At 36.7% G+C, this 24,123-nt stretch overlaps 1 protein-coding gene across 1 annotated transcript; it reads left to right on the top strand.

Moving 5' to 3' along the window:
• The first annotated feature begins 1,207 nt into the window (after positions 1–1,207).
• INHBA (inhibin subunit beta A) lies at positions 1,208–21,349 on the top strand. The gene is made up of 2 exons (XM_082259380.1): positions 1,208–1,942; positions 19,049–21,349. Exons 1-2 carry the CDS (start codon positions 1,555–1,557, stop codon positions 19,894–19,896), a joined length of 1,236 nt encoding a protein of 411 aa, XP_082115506.1. The 5' UTR covers positions 1,208–1,554; the 3' UTR covers positions 19,897–21,349.
• Positions 21,350–24,123: the final 2,774 nt, after the last annotated feature.

Below are 24,123 nucleotides of genomic sequence, written 5' to 3'. Positions count from 1 at the left end.
TAATAATAATAACAATAATATTATTATTATTATTAATAATAATATTGTTATTAATATTATTATTATTATTAAAAATACTAATACTAATAATAATAATACATCATAATAGTAATAATAATAATAATAAACAGACGTTTGCTTTGCACATGGTTGGATAATTAAAGTGACCCCTTACCCTTTTTTTAAAGTGAACATTTTCCACTCCTTTAGTACATCAGCCATTTCTGTGTACTGCTGGAAGTACTGCTGACAGGTTCAATAGTGATATGCTATGATAATGGATAATGATATGATAATGGATAACGTAATGATATGATAATGAACATTCTAAACTCCTTATTAGAGCAGCCTAATAGTACAGGTTGGCAATCTCTGCTCTTAACGTGAACATGCGTTACATATACCTGATCATACAATTCAGTACCTCTTTACCTTTACAGTGTGCTGGACTTTAGCAGCAACGAGCTGAAGTTAAAATAGACAGCTGATCCGCAGCATACTGTATAAAGTACACTAGGAGAACTCGTGTACCATTAAAACAGGGCTTTCAGCTTTAAAACATACTTATACAGAAAGAAATAAGACTGCATTTCTAAGAAGAGCAGACTACAACGTATGTCTGGACCTATGCAGTAGCGTCTAGCACGTCATAAAAGGATGAAAAGCAGACAGATAGTAAAAACAAGTCACTTATTGGTGTTGAATCACTTATACAGTAAAAGTGTTACTTTACTCACTGAAGTTGCTCAGCAGAGTGAGTCGCACGTCTGTGATACAGGGGAGCCGTGTCATTAGCATGTTTCATAATAGCAGATCAATAGCAGCAGCAATAGTATAGGTATTGTTTTATTAATATATCTATTAGTAGAACGTGTCTTCCTTCTATCTTAACACTTAATAGTGCAGAGTGTTAAAGATCTATTCATTTATGGAAATGGAGCAAAGCATATTACATTTATACTATAATGTACAAAACTGCAGATGCATTATAAAAAAAAAAAAAAAGATGGAAAAAAAAAGAAAGATTCACAGAGAGGAATAAGAGAAGAAAAAAAAGATAGAAAGATAAAAGAGAGGAGGCGGTGAATACACGAGAGCATGAGAGAGCACAAGGAGGGAGCCTGTCACAATGTTCCTCCCCTTCTTGCAGCCCTTACTCATACTAGACTAAAAAACTCCCACCCTCTCATTCACTCACTCACTTGAGGCCAAGCCGTCCTCTCTGTCTGTCTCTTTTTCACTCTTTTCTCTCTCTCACTGTGAGACAGAAGTCAGAGCTTTCCTCACTGACAGCCTCAACTATTCACAGCACTTAGGCTAGAGAGAGAGAAACTGCAAACCAAAACTACACTGACAAACTTTTTTCCTCTTCTCCTTTTCTGATTTTTTTTCTTTTTTTTTTTTTGCTTAACAAGAATATATCTATTTTTTTCCCCCCCAGAGAAAAGAAAAGTATATATTTACTCCAAGGATACACTTTTATATTATTTTTTTTTTTTTAAGAAGAGGAAAAAAAAAAAAGAAAAAAGCAAGTCTCTATAAACTGGTGTCAGGATGTCTGTGCATTTGCTGAAGGGATTTTTGCTGGTACTTTGCTGGATTATAGTGAGAAGTACGCCGACGCCGGGATCTGAGGGGCACACTTCAATCTCTGACTGTCCGTCATGCTCCCTGGCCAGATTCCACAAGGATGCGCCCAGTGCTCAAAATGACATGGTGGAGGCAGTTAAGAAGCACATTCTCAATATGCTGCATTTAAGGGACAGACCCAACATCACCCAGCCAGTGCCCAAAGCAGCTCTTTTAAATGCCATCAAGAAAGTTCACGTGGGGAAAATTGGAGATGATGGGCAAGTGCAAATAGATGACAGAATTGCGCGAAGAGCGGAAGTCAATGAAATATTGGAGCAAACCTCCGAAATCATCACGTTTGCCGAAGCAGGTGAGTGGTGCTGTTAAAAAAAGTTTGTCCTTACTTTTCAGCTGTCATGGAAGTTTAGGTTGATACTCCAAAACAGGTAAAAAAATAAAATCAGTGATAATCATTTTTTTTTTTTTTTGCAGGTGATTTAACTTTGTTTGCATGTGCTAAATTCACATTAAATATCTCTGAACATTTTTTTTTAACAGAATACAAGTGTGTGAGAGGGGGGGAGGGGGGAGGATACAAGCATTCTCCAAAAACTCAATGAGCTAAATATTACGAAAAGCCCCCCCCGGGGCATGTTTTTTTTTTTTTTTTTTTTTCTCTCCCAGCAAAGCAATCAGCTTGACGTGAAACAGTAACAACCTTATTTCTAGCAATGGGCTTCAGCATCAGCTATAGGGGGGTTAATGATAATCAAAGGCATGAAAAGTAGTGTGAACAGAAGCAACAAGCAGCCAGTCCTAGGCAGGGAAAGAACTGAACCCATCTGGTGCCAAAAAAATGTGCAGCTGCCATCCCAGGTAGCAGAGCAGTTAGAAAAGCTGTGCACTTGCAGTGCTCCCAGCTGTGAAATTAGACAAGTTCCGCAGCTATCTGTACTCTCATTCCATGGCAGGATATCCCACTGCTCTCTTAAAGGGACCCATCCTTTGTGCAACAAGGGCTCGTCTCTTATTGCAACAGAGGGAAAAAAAAAAAGGTGTGATATCCATTCTGAAAGAACTTTTTTTTTTGTACTTCTCCCAAGACAGGCTATTAAAAAGGTCTTCCAAAAATTCCAGTGCTGAAATGCGGTCTAGATTGAGTATGTTTTGACATGAGACTTCTCTCCCATTCATAAGGATAGAAAAAAAAAAGTTCAACACGTTCCCCCAAAGATTGTTTGCTGAAAACAACACTAGCACAGACAGAAGCTGTAAAAAGGCTGTCAAACCTCTGGGCTTGCTACCTCCTTTTTGCACGAAATGGTTTTGGTAAAAGCATTTTTTTTTTTTTTTGTTCCCTATCTTGTCCGTCCGCCAGTTAGAAAAGAATGCCATTGTTTAGCGCAGTGTATGGAAGGCAAAGTATGTGCGGGAACTATAAGCAATATTGTTTAAAGTGTGCTGCAGCAATATAAACAATTAAGACAGCACTCAGAGTTTCCAGTCTTAAAAAACCTGTTGACTCAGATGTTCTGTCTGCAGGAAAGCCTTGCAGAGTGTGTGTGTGTGTATGCATGCTTTCAGAGCAGACATTCCTGCCAGCTTTTTTTGCTGCTTCTGAGTACACAGTAAAGCATTGCATTAGATCCCCCTGTCAGTGAGGCTGTGTTATCAATTAGAAGAACTACAAGCCAATCATTGTATAAGTGAGGCTAACTAACTGTCATTGGTGAGGTCTAATGCACAGCAACAGTTCTTTACCAATCTGGGAAGCGAAAGGGTCAATGTAGATGTATGTTCACTTTGTATTTATTATTATTTTTTTTTTTTTAGAATATCCATCTGCTTTGTTAATATGACTTGTATTGGCACCAGGCACATACTCCCTACACAAGATTATATATAGGTATTATTCTTCTGGCGTAACAACGGTGACGCCAATGTGCAGATGAATACGCCAGTTTTTTTTTTTTGCAGAAAATTTTAAATTACGTCTACATTGTTTTTTTTTTTTTAAATAGATTAATAGATGAACGGGTTGTTGCGTTGCAACTAAAGTTAATCCAAAAATGTTAACATAGTAAACAGCTGTTTAGAAGCCCAAGAAGGGCAACTGTTTTAATCCAAAAATGTTAACATAGTAAGCCACTATTTAGAAGCCCAAGGAGGGCAACTGTTTTAATCCAAAAATTTTAACATAGTAAGCCACTATTTAGAAGCCCAAGGAGGCAAGAGGGAGTTTTTTTTTTCGTAGGTTAACAGACTTACTGAAGTTGTCACATCAGTTCAAATCCAGCTAGAGTGCAGCTGGTTTATGATGTCAGCCTTTCAAGAAGTTCCTCTGTTTTCATTGGGCTCATATGCAACCCCACAACCACCCTGAAAATGAAATGACCTAATTTGGTGAGTTTAGAACGGCCAAAAAAGCATTCTTAGCAATTGCCCAAGGAGGGCAACTGTTTAAATGGAGCAAGAGGGAGTTTTTTTTCGTAGGTTAACAGACTTACTGAAGTTGTCACATCAGTTCAAATCCGGCTAGAGTGCAGCTGGTTTATGATGTCAGTCTTTCAAGAAGTTCCTCTGTTTTCATTGGGCTCATATGCAACCCCACAACCACCCTGAAAATGAAATGACCTAATCTGGTGAGTGTAGAACAGCCAAAAAAGCATTCTTAGCAATGTCGGTTGGTGTGTGAGCTATAGATGTTTCAGGTACGGGATAACAGAAGAAGTAGAAGAAGATGGAGAGCCCAGAAAGTCACTTCAGGACAGGTGGGCTCACTTAGGTAAAAACTCAGATTTCAAAAGTGGGTTACTGCGTTGCAACTAAAGTTAATCCAAAAATGTTAACATAGTAAACCTCTATTTAGAAGCCCAAGGAGGGTAACTGTTTAAATGGAGCAAGAGGGAGTTTTTATTCGTAGTCTAACAGACTTACTGAAGTTGTCACATCAGTTCAAATCCGGCTAGAGTGCAGCTGGTTTATGATGTCAGCCTTTCAAGAAGTTCCCCTGTTCTCATTGGGCTCATATGCAACCCCACAACCACCCTGAACATGAAATGACCTAATCTGGTGAGTTTAGAACAGCCAAAAAAGTCTTCTTAGGAATGGCTGGTTGGTGTGTGAGCTATAGATGTTTCAGGTACGGGATAACAGAAGAAGTAGAAGAAGATGGAGAGCGCAGAAAGTCACTTCAGGACAGGTGGGCTCACTTAGGTAAAAACTCAGATTTCAAAAGTTGAGGGAGTAGCGCCATGAGCCTCTTTGACATTTGTTTAGTGCTTCATTGATTATTAATGGACTAGCATAATATTTTTGATCTTACTGTACTGGCAGTGGAGATCAGATATATATTTGGTGGTAAAAAAATGAGGTCTGCGACACAAGTTGCATCTCCCACAGTCTAAAGCTGTAACTGGTCCAGATGTTGGCATCAAACACGCAGGAGGAGATTTGCTAAAACTGGAGCACTCAGAATTCGGTGCAGCTGTTCATGGTAGCCAATCCGCTTCCAACTTCAGCTTGTTCAATTAAGCTTTAACAATAAAACCTGGAAGCTGATTGGTTTCTATGGAGAGCTGCACCAGATTCTGCACTCTCCAGTTTTAGGAAATCTCCCCCTTTGTGTCATTAGACTAACAACGCATGTCTTTAAAAAAGTCATCAATAATGCATAAAAAAGTTTGTAACTAGGAGGTTTCATAAAAAGTAAAGGCGTTTATTCGCCTCTTGGATCAGGGTACATCTGCCAGCGCAGTAATAGCACACGTTAGTCAGTTAACTTCTTCCATCTGACATAATGCCAGTATGTATTTATTATTCTGGCTGACTGACAACACGGTTATTCAGCTATTGATTTGCATGTAATATTAGCCATTTAACAGATGTCCTGTTATGTTAAAGATGTAAATGATGCTATATCATTTAATTTAATAAATCAATTCCACCACCCTAGCTAATCTCTTAAAATGTTCTAAAATATAAATGATTTTTCAAAGCTATAATCTGACTCCTATATTTACTTGGTTCCTAACTTTATATTCTTAAATATGTATTGATGGTAAAATGTGGTCCAATGCACAATGCAACAAAATGTGATGCTCTGTAGAACGGTAGCTTCATTTAAATGGCCACTAGAGGGCACTAGTTACTGCATTCTGAAATTTGCCTGTTGCTTTCTTTTACATTAATACATAAATGCATAGTCCCAGCGGTAATTTCTCATTGGATATTTGCTGTCCTATCCGTTGGCACAGGCTGCGTGCAGGCTATATAAATGCAGCATCTCTGCTTTTCTAAGTATAAGAGGTAGAATAGGCACCACAGAGTCAAATAAAAATATATATTACTGCCCACAAGAAATTACAAACAATGCAGTGTTTCTCTGCTTACGATTAGAAAAATGTTCAACCCTGATTTAATATGTCTACGAGCTTAGTCATGATTTAGGGCACTGTTTTATACACAGACAAAAGCTGTTAAGGTAGTTTTCTGCCTGTGATTCTCTCATTGACTGTGATTGCAGTTAACAGCAGACATGGGACAATTTTTTTTTTCTTGTGTATAAAAAGGCCCTTATTCTCATTCATCTTGGCGGATCTGAGCCCTTCTGCAATCATTTACATCATATTGACAAAGGGCAAACAAGGGCAATATTTCATTAGGAGTTTGCTCCATGAGAGTAACATTTATCAGACCTTTTACAACTATTTGACTTAGGCAAGTGACAGAAGAGTGAAAATTCAAAAGGGACCATTCCCTTATGATGGGAACATCCTGCAAACGTTTATTCATTTTCAAAATCAGTTAAATGATCTGGAAAAAAAAAAAAAAAAAACCTTGTGACCAAAGAATTAAATCCTTTTTTCTGTGTATGGCACTTCAATTACCAAGTGCCTTGACATAATCCACCTTAAAATCTTCCTCGTAGAAATATACTGTTGTGTCTCCTTGCCCAAAGTTGTTTTTTTTCCTAGGCATTTACAATGTCTTGAAAGGGTTACATTGTACTTGTGTTTCAGTTTTAGAATATATTACAATTGTTCCATTTGTATTTTTAAAAAGTTGGAAACCACTAGATTATCTCCATTTGATAGGTTAATTGGCTCCTGTCTAAATTGGCCCTAGTATGAATGTGAGTTAGGGACCTTAGATTGTAAGCTCTTTGAGGGTAGGGACTGATGGGAATGTACATTGTATATGTAAAGCGCTGCATAAATTGACGGCGCTATATAAGTCCCTGAAATAAAGTACGTAAACAGTTTTAGAATATATTACAATTTTTCCATTTGTATTTATAAAAAGTTGGAAACCACTAGATTATCTCCATTTGATAGGTTAATTGGCTCCTGTCTAAATTGGCCCTAGTATGTGTATGTATGAATGTGAGTTAGGGACCTTAGATTGTACGCTCCTTGAGGGTAGGGACTGATGTGGATGTACAATATATATGTAAAGCGCTGAGTAAATTGATGGCGCTATATAAGTACTTGTAATAAAAGTAAATTTGCTATCCTTTAACATCCCCGTTATATATTGTATATCCAGGTTTTTCACTTTTGGATAAAGTGGGGGAAGGGTTAGACCATGGGTGCTCAACCTTTGGCCGTCCAGCTGTTGAGGAACTACAATTCCAATCATGCCTTTGCCTTTGGGAGTCATGTTTGTAACTGTCAGCAGCTTGCAATGCTCCATGGAACTTGTAGTTCCGCAACAGCTGGAGGGCCAAAGGTTGAGCACCCATGGGATAGACCCTATCCCATGGGTCAGGTCTTTATTGCTGTCTGTGTCCCCACAGTAGAGATTCACCCCTCTCTTTGTCCTACTGACCATCAGCACAAGGGAAGTATGAGAGGGTAAGTATAGCAAACTAAGGGCCGGTTGGTTTCTACACACACACATACCTTCTTTAATCCCCTTTTTCTCTTCAGTTCTGGTATGAGAGGGGAAATCCAAAATTGTTCCCAGAATAAGACGCAAAGGACTACCTTCCATTGGGGACACATGTCCACTTTACTTTGGGAGATTCTTTTTAACTTCCTGTTGTGTCTCTAGAACAGGAAGCAAAGTGTAATTTCTCCAATGGCAAAAAAAAAAAATTAAAATTGTCAGGGCTTTTAGCTATTCCTCAAAAAAAAAAAAAAAAAAAGAAGTCTTAAGGAAACACTCCAAAAAGTCAGATGACCATTAATACACAGCATCAAGAATCATCCCATAAGCAAAGTGACCAGATCGGTTGCTATGGATTTCTACACTTTTTGCATCTTTATTGCTCCTTGAATTGCGTTATTGAATAAGCCGGATTATCCCACATAATTGTTTGATGTTGTTGAGCAGAATAGCCACAGCACAAAGCTCCTTTTAATGTTAGGATTCATTTTATACTTAATATTTTTAAACTGTGTATCCTTGTTAAATGCTGCCAAGAAAGAAAATCTATTTAAGCAGGAAATCAAGCTGCAGTGTTAGTTTATTTCTGGATAATTTAACTGTTGGTATTTATCAGTCAGGCGGTGGTGTGCCATGCCAGGAGGTCTTTTCACAGAGGTTAGGGGATACACTGTAAGTTATACAAATATTGTGTATGTAATATTACTCTCAAAGAGTCACTCATAATATGCCAGTATTCCAACAAGGTTCCCTTATATAGCTACTGTTAGCAAAGCTTTATTTAGTTTATCTATTATTTTACATACATCAAATTGGCAAGGCATGTTTCTATCCAGCTCATGTTGCTTCAAGAGATCTTAACTGGCTTTGTGAGTATTTGACTTCTTGGACAAAGAGAGGTTCTTATCTCATCGAACCCTCTACTTATACTGACATATACATATTTAATAAGGAAACATTAGGAACTATTATAACTGGGAAAACTGCATAACGACCAATAACAAGCCAAAATCTACTGTATATGCACAGCAAACAAATGCTACTTTATATTAGGTCAATGTAAAGAAATATAAGGCCTAACAGGTAACTATGACTTACTTTGCCTCCGGACTAATTAGTAAAGCCATATTATTCTTACATAGTGTAAAGCAGGGATCCTCAAACTACAGCCTTCCAGCTTTTGCGGAACCACACATCCCAGGAGGCATTGCAAAACTCTGACATTCACAGACATGACTATGCATGATGGGAATTGTAGTTCCTGGACAACTGGAGGGCCATAGTTTGAAGACCCCTGGTGTAAAGCATTTCATTTTGAAGCATCAAACCCACTACTTATACTTACATATACCGTATTTTCTGGCATATAAGACGACTGGGCGTATAAGACGACCCCCCTGATTTTCAAGTTAAAACATAGGTTTTGGGCTATACTCGCCGTATAAGACTACCCCCCTTCCGAAGCAAGGCAACACCATTGAAAAACATCAGATTTCTCATAGATCTCCAAGGTACCCTAGTACTGTAATACATGTAATCTCTCATAATATCTCAAAGGTACCCTAAGTATTACCAGTAGATGTAATCTCAAGACGCTGCCTGTGCGGGAATCCTGTATCGGTATACCGTATGTACCGTAGCTTCGGCTACATACAGTATACTGCGCTGAGCCAATCACAGTGAGCGATGTATTCTATTATTGAATGCAAAGCCTGCTCGGATTGGCAGAGTCAGAGAGGCGGGCTGATGTTACTCCGCCAATCTGAGCAGGCTTTGCATTCAATAATAGAATACATCGCTCTCCCTGATTGGCTCAGCGCGGTATACTGTATGTAGCCGAAGCTACGGTACATACGGTATCCCAGTACAGGATTCCCACACAGCCAGTGTCTTGAGAGATTACATCTACCGGTAATTATTATACTTAGGTTACCTTGGAGATATTATACTCGGCGTATAAGACGACCCCCCATTTTTGGGGGATTTTTTTGAGGTTCAAAAGTAGTCTTATACGCCAGAAAATACAGTACATATTTAATAAGGACACATTAGGAACTATTATAACTGAGAAAACTGCATAACGACCAATAACAAACCAAAATCTAGCGTATATGCACAGCAAACAAATGCTACTTTATATTAGGTCAATGTAAAGAAATATAAGGCCTAACAGGTTACTATGACTTAATTTGCCTCCAGACTAATTAGCAAAGCCATATTATTCTTACATAGTGTAAAGCAGGGATCCTCAAACTACGGCCTTCCAGCTGTTGTGGAACCACACATCCCAGGAGGCATTGCAAAACTCTCACATTCACAGACATTACTAGGCATGATGGGAATTGTAGTTCCTGGACAACTGGAGGGCCATAGTTTGAAGACCCCTGGTGTAAAGCATTTCATTTTGAAGCAGCAGTTTTTAGTGCTCTTTGGGTCGCTGCATAACCATGATCATTGATGCTTTTACTTTTGGTGACCTTGTTTTAAAATTTTATTTCACGTGTTCTTTAAATCAGCTGCTTAGCAACACTCCCTATTGTCATGTATGTAACATGTACTCTTGCTGCAGGTTCTTCTATGCCAGGTAGTTGTCTTCCATTTATGGCTAGCTGTTCCCAGCACATCGCATACAGATACTGTCAGACCAAACTAACTTGCACACATAATTATTCATGCCTGACAGATCAATCCACTGACTCACTCATTGATGTCACGTGCAGTTGTGAGGCTAAGAACTGCACAGAGATGATGAAAAAAAGAACACTAAAGGAAAATAATGTGTTTTAACGTCAATAAGAAATATGTAAATAACGTATATAATATGTACATGAATCCTATGTTCTGTACAAGCTATAAAACATGTCTACCACGATGGATTTAAACATCCCCTGCGTCAGTAAAACTAGACTTGAAACTTGTACTTCTTTCACACTGGATTGTATATGGTAGCCTGTTTTTAAAATCCAGGTGTGCTGTCTGGAAGTCTGAATTCCCTGTTTATTAGTCTATAATGATACACAAAGCAAAAGTAAGCCAACTCAGGCTTGATTCCAGCCTTCAGCAGACACTATAGGCACAACAACACATCGCGGTTTCAAAATACATTGTTTTAATATGCATTTACTGAAAATACTTAGTTGTTGTAAAATGTAACTTAAAGTGACCCTGTCACTATAATAAACTGCTCCAAGCGAGGGATACCTGTAAAATTAGGTCTCCTGGGTCCCCTACAGCTGTCAATGCTTCCTCCTGTTGACTTCCTTGTTACTACTGTGTCCTATAATGATGTGGAGGTCAGCAGGAGGAATCAGAAGATCAACATTGATCTGGAGCATGTATGCAGATAAGGACTTTTGACTTTTGTCCTGCTTTCTTGAACTGCACACTTGTTCAAGGTCAGTGACTTGGACGACACCGAAGCCAGTGGTTCAACATAATAGTCATGTAACTAACAGCTTCAGAAGAAGGTCAGCAGTGATGGATCCCAGATTTTGCTCTGTTTATTTAAATGTTATTATGGAGCTAAAAACCTTGGCAATAACGGCTACTGTACAAGGGTGATTGAGATGCATTTGAATGCATTTACATCACTGTATTGAGGAATAAAAGTAAAGTGCAAACTTAGTCTGGAATTCTAGAAAGGTAAGTACTTCAGATTTTTTGTAGCATATTTGAATTTAGTGCAGTAGGATAGGCAAGATCAAAAGAGCACTCATCTAAACAGAGTAGGGTGTCAAATGGCCAACATCCCAAACAAGGATAAACAAAAGGAGACCGCCCTAAGGGTAACAGGATTTTAAAGGCCAAAAGAACACCACAAAACGTAATGTATGAGACATGTCTCAGTCTCAAAATACATCAATTTTATATGCATTTACTTAAAATACGTAGTTGTTGTAAAATTCAACTTAAAGTGACCTTGTCATTATGATAAACTGCTCCAAGCAAGGGATACCTGTAAAATTAGGTCTCCTGGGTCCCCACAGCTGTCAATGCTCCCTCCAGTTGACTTCCTTGTTACTACTGTGTCCTATAATGATGTGGAGGTCAGCAGGAAGAATCAGAAGTTCAACATTGATCTGGAACAAGCATGCAGATAAGGACTTTTGACTTTTGTCCTGCTTTCTTGAACTGCACACTTGTTCAAGGTCAGTGACTTGGACGACACCAAAGCCAGTGGTTTAGCATAATAGTCATGTAACTAACAGCTTCAGAAGAAGGTCAGCAGTGATGGATCCCAGATTTTGCTCTGTTTATTTAAATTTTATTATGGAGCTAAAAACCTTGGCAATAACGGCTACTGTACAAGGGTGCTTGAGATGCATTTGAATGCATTTACATCACTGTGAGTTTACAATGACTTGTATTGAGGAATAAAAGTAAAGTGCAAACTTAGTTTGGAATTCTAGGAAGGTAAGTACTTCAGAGTTTTTGTAGCATATTTGAATTTAGTGCAGTAGGATAGGCAAGATCAAAAGAGCACTCATCTAAACAGAGTAGGGTGTCAAATGGCCCACATCCCAAACAAGGATAAACAAAAGGAGACCCCTCTAAGGGTAACGGAATTTTAAAGGCCAAAAAAAAAAAAACACAAAACGTATAAAAGGTATACATTGAATAATTCACGTTAAAATCACAAGTATACATGTGTACATACATAAAGAAACAATATATATTAGTATATATATATATATATATTAGTTTATACTTTTTCTGTACTAATATATATTCTTGCTTTATGTATGTACATATGTATACTTGTGATTTTAACATGAATTATTCAACTTATTTCTTTTATACATTTTGTGGTGTTCTTTTGGCCTTTAAAATTCCTTTACCCTTAGGGGGGGTCTCCTTTTGGTTAGGATAGGCAAGAGGGTGTTATTTTACTATTAGTCTACTTTAGGGCTAGTGCACTTGGGCATTTGTGTTTTTGCTGTTTATTTAGCATTTCTAACAGAAATCAAATAGTGTGTGAATTCATTTTTTTTTTTTGCACAGAGTACACTTTTTCTTAACATTGCATTTAACATACGTTGCATTTATTTCCTTTTTTTCTCTCTTTTACAATGTGAATGCATCTGAAAGGCATCCCAAACTTACTTCAAACTGAACTCAAACTGATCTCAAATCCATAAAGTGTTTCTGCCTTAGATTTGAAGATTTATTTCTGATTACGAAGATCATGAAGCACATGCCCTTAACGTGAGCCTTCACCCTTTACTGCCACTTTCAACCATCTCATTCCAAGAGGCCCCCTTTCTCATTCTCAAAATCACTATTTTTTTTAAAAACTTTTTTTAATCATCTTTTTTGGGGGTATTCTCCCCGTTCTCCCTGTACTTACTAGGTTATCACTTTGGTGTTAATGACTTGTCAATCACCCACAGCCTCATAGGATACCCAGTTTAAGCATCTCAAGAGAAGGGGGGAGGGGGGGTATGCTACTTGGCATGTGCCATGACACTTCATCAGAGGGCTGGCTGTACCCATTTTGGTACTTGAAGCCAGCCCCCTGATGATGGAATAAGGGTGTATGTGCATCATAAAGGGCAGCTGCAAGAAAGCTGGCCTCCTCATGATGTCACAAATGACGATGGCAGCCCGGCACCTGGTGTGCAGTAGAGGGATGTCAGACCCCTATAGAACACTGTTGGATCACTGGTCATGTGAGTATTTTTTTTGTGGATTACCAAGTGAAAAAAAGAGGATGGGAATGGGGGTTTAGGGTAGTAAAGTTCTTCTTATCCTTAGTACGCATGAGGACCAGCATTATAGGAACTGACAAACCACTGACAAAAATTAGGACTAAGTGGAACTAAACTCTCTCAATCAATATTAACAATTTCTAATCCTTATGCTACTAGCTTAAGCAAAAAGAAAGGTATAATATATTTCCTTGTTTAAACTTTTTTTTTTTTTTTTACCATTCTTTTGTTGCTTTCTTGTTTCTGGCTTAGGCCACAATGATGTCATACATCCCAGGAGTATTCATGGGCAAATGAACTAAATAGCATTTTCAGTTTTTTGTGCTTAGATACAGTTTAGTTCTGTTCTGCCCTTAGGCTATATTATAGATCCCTTTATAGCTACATATGCAGTGGGTTACAGACTGCAATCAATTAGAAGCAGCTAAAATTCTGTTTTGTTAAGTGACCATCTATACTGATCTGCAGTGAACATTTCAAATCTTGTACACTGCGCATCAGGGATTGGGTGCTTTTATACACAAGGCCTAAATAATTAAAGAGGAAGTAAACTCTTCCTTTTTATTTTTTTTTTTTTTTTGCTTCCCTGCAAAGTAAATGCATAATGTGCTAGTTTGCATCGCATACTAGCACATTATGTGACACTAACCTGCAAACGAAGCCAGCGTTGTCCCCGCTGACGGCCGCAACCATCTTTGCCCATCTTCCTTCCATGTCTGCGGGCTCTGGCTGTATTACTGGCAGGAACCGCGTGACATCACTCCTACGCATGCATGCGGGAGCTGCCGGTTATGGCACAGGGTTCTGAAGAAACGGCACGGGCGGCCGTTTCTTCAAAGCGCATGCGCCGATGAGGTCATCGGCTGCATGCAATGTAAATATCTCCTAAACGGTGCAAATTTAAGAGATATTTAGAGTACCTAAAGGTAAGCCTTATTAAAGACTCACCTCTAGGTAAAAGTCCTAAAGGTGGGTTTACAACCACTTTAAGCCTGTTGATAACATTGGTATTTAAATATTAAAGGCTCAGTAGATGTTTACTCTTTGATCATTGGTCCACTACTAACATACCTGAGAATAAAGTCTGCTGTTGACTCATGTTTTAGCTGCTGTAGCCTGCCATGCACTACTGCTCCATATCTTCCCACAGCAGAGCTTTGAATGCAGAAGAAGGAGTCTCTGCAACCGTGCATACCAGCATACCTTTTGCAGCACTGCACTTATGAATTTGCACAGTAAGGCTACAAAGAATCTTTAAAGTATATGTCAAGCCAAAGGTTTTTTTTTTTTTTGTTTTTTGTTCTGGATAGAATAGAGAAGAGTTCGAACCCCTGTCAGGATTTTACTTTCATACAGGGCATGTTGTTTCTCTCACTTTCTGTTCTGCTGATGAAGCAATGTAATGTGCAACAAGGACACAGACAGAAATACAAATATGTCAAGGGGTCTAAACATTTATTTTTCTATTTCTATCTGTGTTTTCCAGGCTAAATGTTATCAGTAGAACAGAAAGTTTGGGAAATTCTCTATAATGGAGCCTCACATAGCAATAAAAACACAACTGGTGCTATAATCAAAGATTTTGTCTTGACATGCACTTCAAGTATCAATGTGTTTTTACTAAGAACTGCAGTTCTTAGTTACCTTCATCAATTAGATTCAAACTTTCAAGGCATGTTTGGCTCTGATTGGTGTAAGGTAAAGTAACTTTAGTTCTTAGTAAAAACATATTGGTACAAAAGGCCCTGTACCATTAATGCTGAAATGCATTGCCTTGCAGGGCATTTCTAAATATCCCACAGATAGGGATTCAAGAAGTAAGCTGATGCTGTCAGCTTATTTCTGAACTAATTATATACAAAGGAAAATCATAGGAAATAAAACACAAAAAACAGGGGCAGGGGTTTAGGCTTCATTTAGATGGGTATTGACACCCATAGCCTGTGAATGAGTGTCTTATTTATGTGACTTCAGTTGCCAGGTGCTGCACGCAGACAGCCTATTTATGTCTATTAGTTGTAGTAGCTGCATGGACATCATGGCTCATCCTACTTTAACAGCACCAGTTGCACACCCATTTACATTTGGATCCATTCACCTATACCAGTGATGGCGAACCTTGGCACCCCAGATGTTTTGGAAGTACATTTCCCATGATGTTCATGCACTCTGCAGTGTAGTTCAGCATCATGGGAAATGTAGTTCCAAAACATCTGGGGTGCCAAGGTTCGCCATCGCTGACCTATACCAACACAACTGTCAAACTGGGATGAGCCATTGCGTACATGAAGCTGTTGCATCCCAAAACCCATTAATGTGCCAGGTGCATGCAGCACCTGACAGGTGAAGCCACATAGACAAGGGGCTTACTCATGTGCTATGGGTGTCAGCACCCATGTGAATGGGGCCTTACACTTGCCACGTAAAATCTACAGTACTAAGGTCAAACATGTGCTTTCTAATTCAAGACAAAGCAACATAATACCTTCAAAGGTGGCCCCATAATCAGCACATGTTCACAATAAATTGGCACCCAGCTGCTCCATTTAGATTCTGGGAAGAAATAAATATACCCAATACTTTGCAGGTTTATGGAAGTATGGGAGTCACACCCATTCCTTCATATGTAAGAACTGGTGATTGACCATTAAGGCACCCAGCACTGTCACATAAAGTAAAGGAATGTGTCCCCAACCCTGAACAGGCTCCAAGTCCTAGAGCTAGCAAAGGGCTAACTCCTATCCCTCCCAGCAACCAAACAGAGCTGTAGGGGAGCAAAGGTAAGTATTTTCACCTGGTGAAATTGGCATTAAAAGTGAACTTGTTTCTTTGCCTTGCATACTTTAAGACTCAGAGTAGAAAGTGTAGCAGTATATCAACTCCAAAACTTCTCTACAAGTAAAAACCACATCACATTTTATGTGCTTTAGTTATCAGTATATAACATGTTTTGGCAGACAAAAGCATGGGACTGTCTGTGCTGTAGGAACAAATTCAAAGGCTATAAAACATTCTGCTAACTAGTCATCACCTAAACTGCTTATATCACTTACTGCACTGATCATTTTACCATCTACTATATTTAAACAGTAAAAACAAATTATTCTTAAAAATTCACCTTCTCTTAATAAAGTATTACTTGTTATAAAAAGAAACACTTCATTTGCTCATGATCAAATAACCCAGCAGAACCTATTACTCATTTCACCCTCTGCCAAGAACATGGAGTCTTAATCAAGGGAACACCCCCACATCATGATGTTCACGATCAGCACAATTATGCCAACAAGTATATGCATAAGAGAAAACATCCCAAAAATTGCTGTTCCCTGATTATATCCATTCCTCAGCATATCTACCAGCAGTGTTCTATAATTAACACGTACACAGCATGTTAAATTAGAAACATAAATGACAGCGACAAAGCTTCCTCTAAATTTCTTATAAATCTAGCTTATGCAATCCACAGGGACTCATAAACCAATATAGGGAGCAAGTCAAAATGTCAGACTGCTGTGCAGCCAGTAACATGATACCATGGACCTATAGACTTAATTACAGCTAGATAGATAGATAGATAGATAGATAGATAGATAGATAGATAGATAGATAGATAGATAGATAGATAGATAGATAGATAGATAGATAGATAGATAGATAGATAGATAGATAGATAGATAGATAGATAGATAGATAGATAGATAGATAGATAGATAGATAGATAGATAGATAGATAGATAGATAGATAGATAGATAGATAGATAGATAGATAGATAGATAGATAGATAGATAGATAGATAGCACCATTATTCCAGGCCATTACTAGCTCAGAGAATTGTGTCTTTCCATTACACTCCCAAACACAATTCCATTATAATGCCCTGGAACCAAGTACAGTTTCTACAGTCACCATGATGTGAACTATGCTATGATTCTTATTTTGTTTAAATTTACAAGCACTCTGGTGCCTAGGAACAAAAAGTATACAGTAGCTATAGAATTGGGTCCAAGATATATAATTTTTTTGATTGTGATAATTACTAGTTTAAATCATTACCGATGTAGTGGTAGTATGACATATATTTGGCTTATTTAAAACTTTTGACCAATGGGATGGAAATATTTACAAAAATATTTATAATTTTAAATGTCCATTTTTAGCGATCTGATCGGTTGTTAAAGGCAACATTACTTTTGTGTTTATCAGGTAAAATGCCTGGGTGAAATACGTACATGCATTACACATGCTATAAAATAGATATAATAAATAAGTGCTGCTCTGAACATATGCTTACTATGTATACTAAATCATGTTTCCTAAACAACATATAAATCCCAACTCTAGACAAAGTTGTTTTTTTTTTTTTTAATGGGAAAGAGATAGAACCCCTGTTTGAATTCAGTTGTTGTCTGCTTCTTTATTGTAAAGATTTCCTAACACATAGAGCCAGTTCACACCACAAAAACCTCCTCTAGATCTGTTCTGGGTACGTTTCTGCATGTGCTTTTTTAATTTCCGAGTGCAATCCAGATGCTTTTTTTCCCCCTTTTTTGGGAAATTTAAATTGCAAAATCTTTATTTTCAATTCTGTACCGGCAGACTTATTCATAGATATGGCTATTTCACTTTTGAGTCATACCTGCAAGAGAAGGCATTGTTGGGTATATCCACTGTTGATTGAGCCTATCAGTGTCCAGATACAGTACAGCCTTTTATTTTCCATCTTGTCCAGATATGCATGTGACCAGAAGAGGATCATGGGAGGAGTTAAAATACACATTGCTTCCTTTTCCTGTCACTGTACTGAGGTCCAGTGCATTTTTTATGCTTTTTTGATGCGTTCCAGTACAGTCCTGTGCAGGAAAAAAGCAAAATGTTGTACTTTTTTTCTGTGGAACTGAAATGCACTGGAACTGACGGCATCAGTGTGAGCTATGCAATTGGAACCCATGTACCATACTTTCCACATGTTTTTGATGCAGAAAAAAAGCACTGCACTACATGTGGTGTGGACTGGCCCTTACTGTCCCAGTGACAGGAGGTTGGAGGCACAGAAAGTGAAGAAATGGCATTAAGAGCATGACAAAACACATCTTTAGCAAAGTGGGCAAAGGTTATAATATCTCTTAAGCTTGTTAATATTCGCTGTGCCGTGCCTTCCTTTCACAATACCCTAATACCATAATATTTGTGTTGTGATGCCTGAAGGATAAAAATTTAGCTAAAATCTCCCTAATGAAGACAGTGGCAAGTTTCATAGAATTACATGCAATGTGATCATAGCACAAGACACAATTAATATGCAGTTTTTAACAAGAATATTTATTGACATGTTAGTCCCTGTGTTATGTAGACATCCTAAATGCCGCAATCAGCAAGGAAGTTATCAAAAGGCCATAATCAGAAAGAATTATAAGTGGTTATTGGATTATATAATTAATTGTTTAAATGATTGAGCAGGAGTCAAGAACCTTGTAAATGAAATAGCATTTAAAAAAAAAAACTCCTTTTTGTAAAGGAATCTCAGGATCATATAGATATTATAATCTAAAGGAAAAAGATTAAAACACATACTTAATTGTCTGATATATAAACTCTTCTACATTGACATAATCCAATCTCAGTTACCTGCATGTCTTTTGGTGCCCTCTCTGTTCTGCTGGGCCTGTGGTATGTGCTTTTTTTTGCCACTTTAAAAGTTCCATATATAGTAGCTCCAAGGTAAATATGATGAAAATCTTCTATTACTTGGGTAGAAATGAACCATTGTTTCTATTGTTTTGCTTTAGATTTCATTTTATGATATTTAATGATAATGTATATAAATATTGAAGATTAAACATTGTATTAATTCTTTGTTTGTCATTATATTATGCAGGGCCCTCAAAGAAAGTGCTTCACTTTGAAATTTCCAAAGAAGGCAGTGATTTATTGATAATCCGAGAAGCAGAACTTTGGCTCTTTGTAAAATTGTCTAAAGCCAACCGAAGTCGGGCTAGATTAACAATACGGCTGTACCAGCAGCAGAAGGTTCAGAAGGAACATAAAGGATCTGAGACAAATAAAAATGAAGTTCTGATTGCTGAGAAAGTGGTGGACACAAAGAAAAGTGGCTGGCACACATTCCCTATATCTGGGAGCATCCAACGCTTACTGAATCATGGCAAGTCATCTATAGACATTCGAGTGGCTTGTGATCAGTGCCAAGAGACAGGGGCGACTCCTGTCCTCCTTGGGAAAAGAAAGAGAAAAGATGATGAGGAGAGAGAAGCAGGTACAAATGGAGGTGAGGAAGAAAAAGAACAGTCACATAGGCCATTCCTAATGATTGTTGCTCAGCAGACAGATGAGCATCCACACAGAAGAAAGAAACGTGGCCTAGAATGTGATGGTAAAGTAAGTAATTGCTGCAAAAAGCAATTTTACGTTAGTTTCAAAGATATAGGATGGAGCGACTGGATCATAGCCCCTCCTGGCTACCACGCCAACTACTGCGAGGGAGACTGCCCTAACCACATTGCAGGGACTTCTGGTGCCTCTCTTTCATTTCATTCCACAGTAATCCACCAGTATCGAGTTAAAGGTCACAGCCCCTTCAACAACATTAAATCCTGCTGTGTTCCCTCCAAGTTGAGAGCTATGTCCATGCTCTATTATGATGATGGACAAAATATAATTAAGAAGGATATCCAGAACATGATTGTGGAAGAGTGTGGTTGTTCGTAAACTGAACATTTGGTATTACACCAATCACAAAAAGATTGCAGTTGGCTTGCAAGTGGAAATGATCAACGGGACATGAACTTGAGAAGGAAGAGCATGTTCTGCACCTGCTGCAGTTAGTATATGAAAAGGACATTTCTAGCTCTTATAGCTATGAGCTTGGATACTATATAAAGAGGCACAAGAATACACCTGTTTATCTATATATACAACAAATTCCTGCATTTATGCAGGTTGTATAAATAGATATTCAGAAATAGATCTATAGCACCATGTTAGTTCAAACCTTTATTTTACTTTAACAACTTTACTGTGCAGGTGACTCAACTTCCTTCTTTGCACTATTACTGCATACTAAAAAGGAAAAAAAAAGAAAAAGCATACAAAGTAAATTTTCATCAAGGTGCTTAAGATCTTAGAACTATGCAACTTATGGGGTTTAAAAACTGTTTACCCAAAAACCAAGAAAAAAAAAAAAGACTTTTCAGTGGAAGTAACATGTTTAATATTTTTGTTCTTTCATGAGAGATACTTGAAAGGAACATGTTGGTTCAGGTACTGGAACCAAACATTTCTATATTTTGTAAAAAAAAAAAAAAAAGTTTCTTTTTTATTTGCACTACAACAGTATTTGACCTGTCTAATATCCTTATTTAACAAGTATTTTTTCGAGAGAGGTTTTAAGAGCTGCACTTAACATGAGATATATGAGAACTGCTACAGCACACTTCAAAATAGCTATTTTTATGACTATTTTCAATATTTTTCTACCTTAAATGAGACACTTACACCAAAGACATGTGTGTAAAGATTTAAGTCTGCCTGTGGTTGGTAATTACTGAGCAAATGGGAAGGAAGAATTTAAAGGATTGAGTGTAAATGAAAATGTATCAAAGCCAAAATTGTATACTTTATCTACATCCATTTTGGGTAATTATGCTGCTTCCAGGCAGCCTTTGTTTCCTTTAAAAAAGGCACTTCAGCAACTTATCTCTATTGCATATTGCTTCTTTGGTTAACCATTCCACTAATTGAATAACCGTTTTAGTATGCTGACATATGTTCTTGAATTTCAGAATTGTGAATATGCACAAAATGACATTGTTTTGACGATAATGCAAGCTTCATACTGTGTGGCATACAACTAGGAACATTCTGGCAAGCATGGTATACCATGAGTAACTGGAGCACATTAATGACATCTGTGCACATGTAATTGTACAAATGGTATTGCAATTTGGCTTTTTAGATGTTACCTTTAATTTTTCACTTGAACTGCACTAAAAAATAACAAAACCACTTTTTTGAACAATTACAAATGTTGCAGATTTAAAAATGTCTCCCACTACGTTCGTTTTCACATAGTTGCCACCATAATATATACCCATGGTAAAGTCATGCCTTGGCTACTGGTTTTTGGTAGCTATAAACTATTTATCTTTTATTTTTTTTTATTTTTTTTTTACAAGGAACACATTTGAAGTAAATAAAAAGTAAACAACTTTTATACCAGATAGAAGAAATTGAAAACATATTTTGTTGCATTTAATTATAAATTATTTCAGCAGCGATACATTAAGTACTTCTGTTGAAATATGTATATGTGTAATAGGGTGCAAAATATCCTTTTTTGTGCAGTTATATTAAAATACATGCTTATAACTATTTCTAATTTATTCCACAGTATTTAGCTTGCATTGTAAGGCAAATGTTTTATTCATATATTTGCATTTTATACTGATACATTTCTGACTTGTTTGCAGTTTGCAAAAAAAAACATAAAAATAAAAAAAAAGATAAAAAATAAAAAGGTAAAAAGAAATGCAAAGTAGAACATAGTGTAACAAATACACTGTTGTATATAAATCTTTTCAAGTGGTAATTTTGTAAAAATGTCATGCAAAGTTACAGAGTTACATATAGAGAAGCATCAGTAGAAAAACAGGTAAAAAAATATAATACACAAATAAATTACTTTACTGTCGACTAGCATTTTAAAAATTTGTCAAACATTTCATTGCTTTAAAAAATTAAATATATTTTTCTTGAAACTGCAGGAAATCTCAAAAAGACTCTCTATTCAAATTTTTAGTGTCAATAATTTCTAAAATTCAATGATCAGGTTTCTAAACATATAAAATGTAATCTTCCATTGGAATTACCAGTTGAAAATGACATTAAAAAGTAAGGTTGTAGAATTAAAAAAGATAAATGTCTTCTGATAATGTATTGAAAATCTAAAAAAAAAAAACAAATATACATCTGGCATGGGACAGCCAGTAAGAATAGAAAGGCATCCTATTATATTCCAACATCAACAGGCACACATTTAGGTATTTGTAGTTTTACTTGAGTCAGTGTTTACAGGATTCAAAGCCCAGGCATGAGTCTGTTGTAAATAGTAAAATTAACACTATAAAATAAAAAAAACTGCCACAACTGTTATATTCATATAGTATGGTGATCACAAAATAGTTGAACTTTATTATGTGACTTCCACTTAAGGCCCAATAGTGTAAGAACATAGGGGTTTCAATTCGCACAGCACCCTCTTCACCACTGACAGAATATTCTTTTCAGATTACATCTACAGGGATGTCAAAGGTAAAGCCCAATATGGCAACCAAATGATGCCAACATATGTTGTCACTTTTATGAGCTCTATTATATTTAGTATGGACGTAATCTTTCATGGCACTGTAAACATCATAAAGTTTGATGTCTGTCTGTTTACAAAGGGGTGTGTGTGGTGTGCCGTGATTCATTTGGGTGCACAGAAGGGGTCGTAGCCTAAAGTTTTTTTCTAAAAAATTAGTTTTATCACACAGTCAGATTCCTTTATGTGCCATATTCTTGGAATTTAGCCTGACTTATGTAGTTTTGGGTGATAGTTAGTTTTTTAAAGTAAAGCAAAATCAAATGTAGGATGTTGATCTGCAAAAAAAGACGTTAACCTGTGATTATTCCAGCCAAACCATCAAGCAAGAATTTATGTAAATATCTTTGTTTCCTGCACATAGTTTGATTTTGGAGCAAATACAGTTTTACGTTACCAAAAGTAAAAATCACTTTTTTAAAAAAATCAACTCCCAGAGCAAACTGTAAAGCTTTAGTGAGCAGAAAATACATTACTTTAATAGCAAGTTCTAAAGAAAGACAAATCTAAGAAAAGTGATGATGAATAAAGAAAATAAATGGACTTGATAACATAAGGCAGAGTTAATAATGTATGTGGCTATCCCAGGAAATAGAAAATCTGCATAAGATGAGAGAAAAGTGGCACAGCAATCAAGGCTGACCATAGCCAAACAGCACAGAAGACAATTTACTCTAATGAAATCTTCATGTTCACAAATAGCAATATAAATTGCTACCATATTTAACTATTTTCACAGGCCATGCTACATAGAAGACAACCGTCCTTTTAGGTGGCTGTGCTGGAAAAAAAATAATTACTGATAAATGCTACCACATTTTTCTGAACTATAGCTTTCCGTATATCTTATAAAGCTTTTCATCATTAGAATTTGGTAAAATTATGTTTATGTCAGTTTCCTCCATACTTTTTAGATGACATTTCCCCAGAAGCTCTTTGTGGTCACTAACCTATATTTGACTTTAAAATGAAATACGTGACCTATTAATGCAATGTGTGTAAATGGTAAAATACAAAAAAAAAAAGTCTAAAAAGTAGACTACAAACAATGAAGAAATGTTACCCAGGGTAGAAAAAATAAACTTTTAGAAACAACCTTCCTTCACCAGAATGTGTATAAATCATGTCAACTCTAAAAATAGAGTTTAAATCAGTTTCATAGCAGTAAACATAAAATGCTTTAATGTAGCTAAAATGCATAACATATCATACATACAGTACCTACATTTGAAACAATTATAATTATAAAAATAAAGTTATTTAAAATATTTTATTTCCAAACTCAACTTACACAATTTTTCAGAACTTCACAATTAGAAAAGGTTGACCACATTGATTGCCAGTGTCAATTAAAGGTCAACTTACAAAAAAAAAATATTTATTCTTTTAAACATACTTTATTGAAAAAAAAATATTTATTTTGTAAAATAAAGAGAAAACATGGTAATTCCCTAATTATTTCTTACATGTTAAGTCTAGCGACCAATTCATTCTGAAAAAAATGTTTTCTTTGCATTCCACTTTCACTTTTTTTAATTGCTTTAACTTTTGTCCATTCTGCTTTATGTAATTAA

This window comes from Pelophylax lessonae (genome assembly GCF_965119305.1).
Source record: "Pelophylax lessonae genome assembly, chromosome: 5".
NCBI lineage: Eukaryota > Metazoa > Chordata > Amphibia > Anura > Ranidae > Pelophylax > Pelophylax lessonae.
Note: the sequence above shows the minus strand (reverse complement) of the source record. Positions and strands in the feature narration are given on the sequence as shown.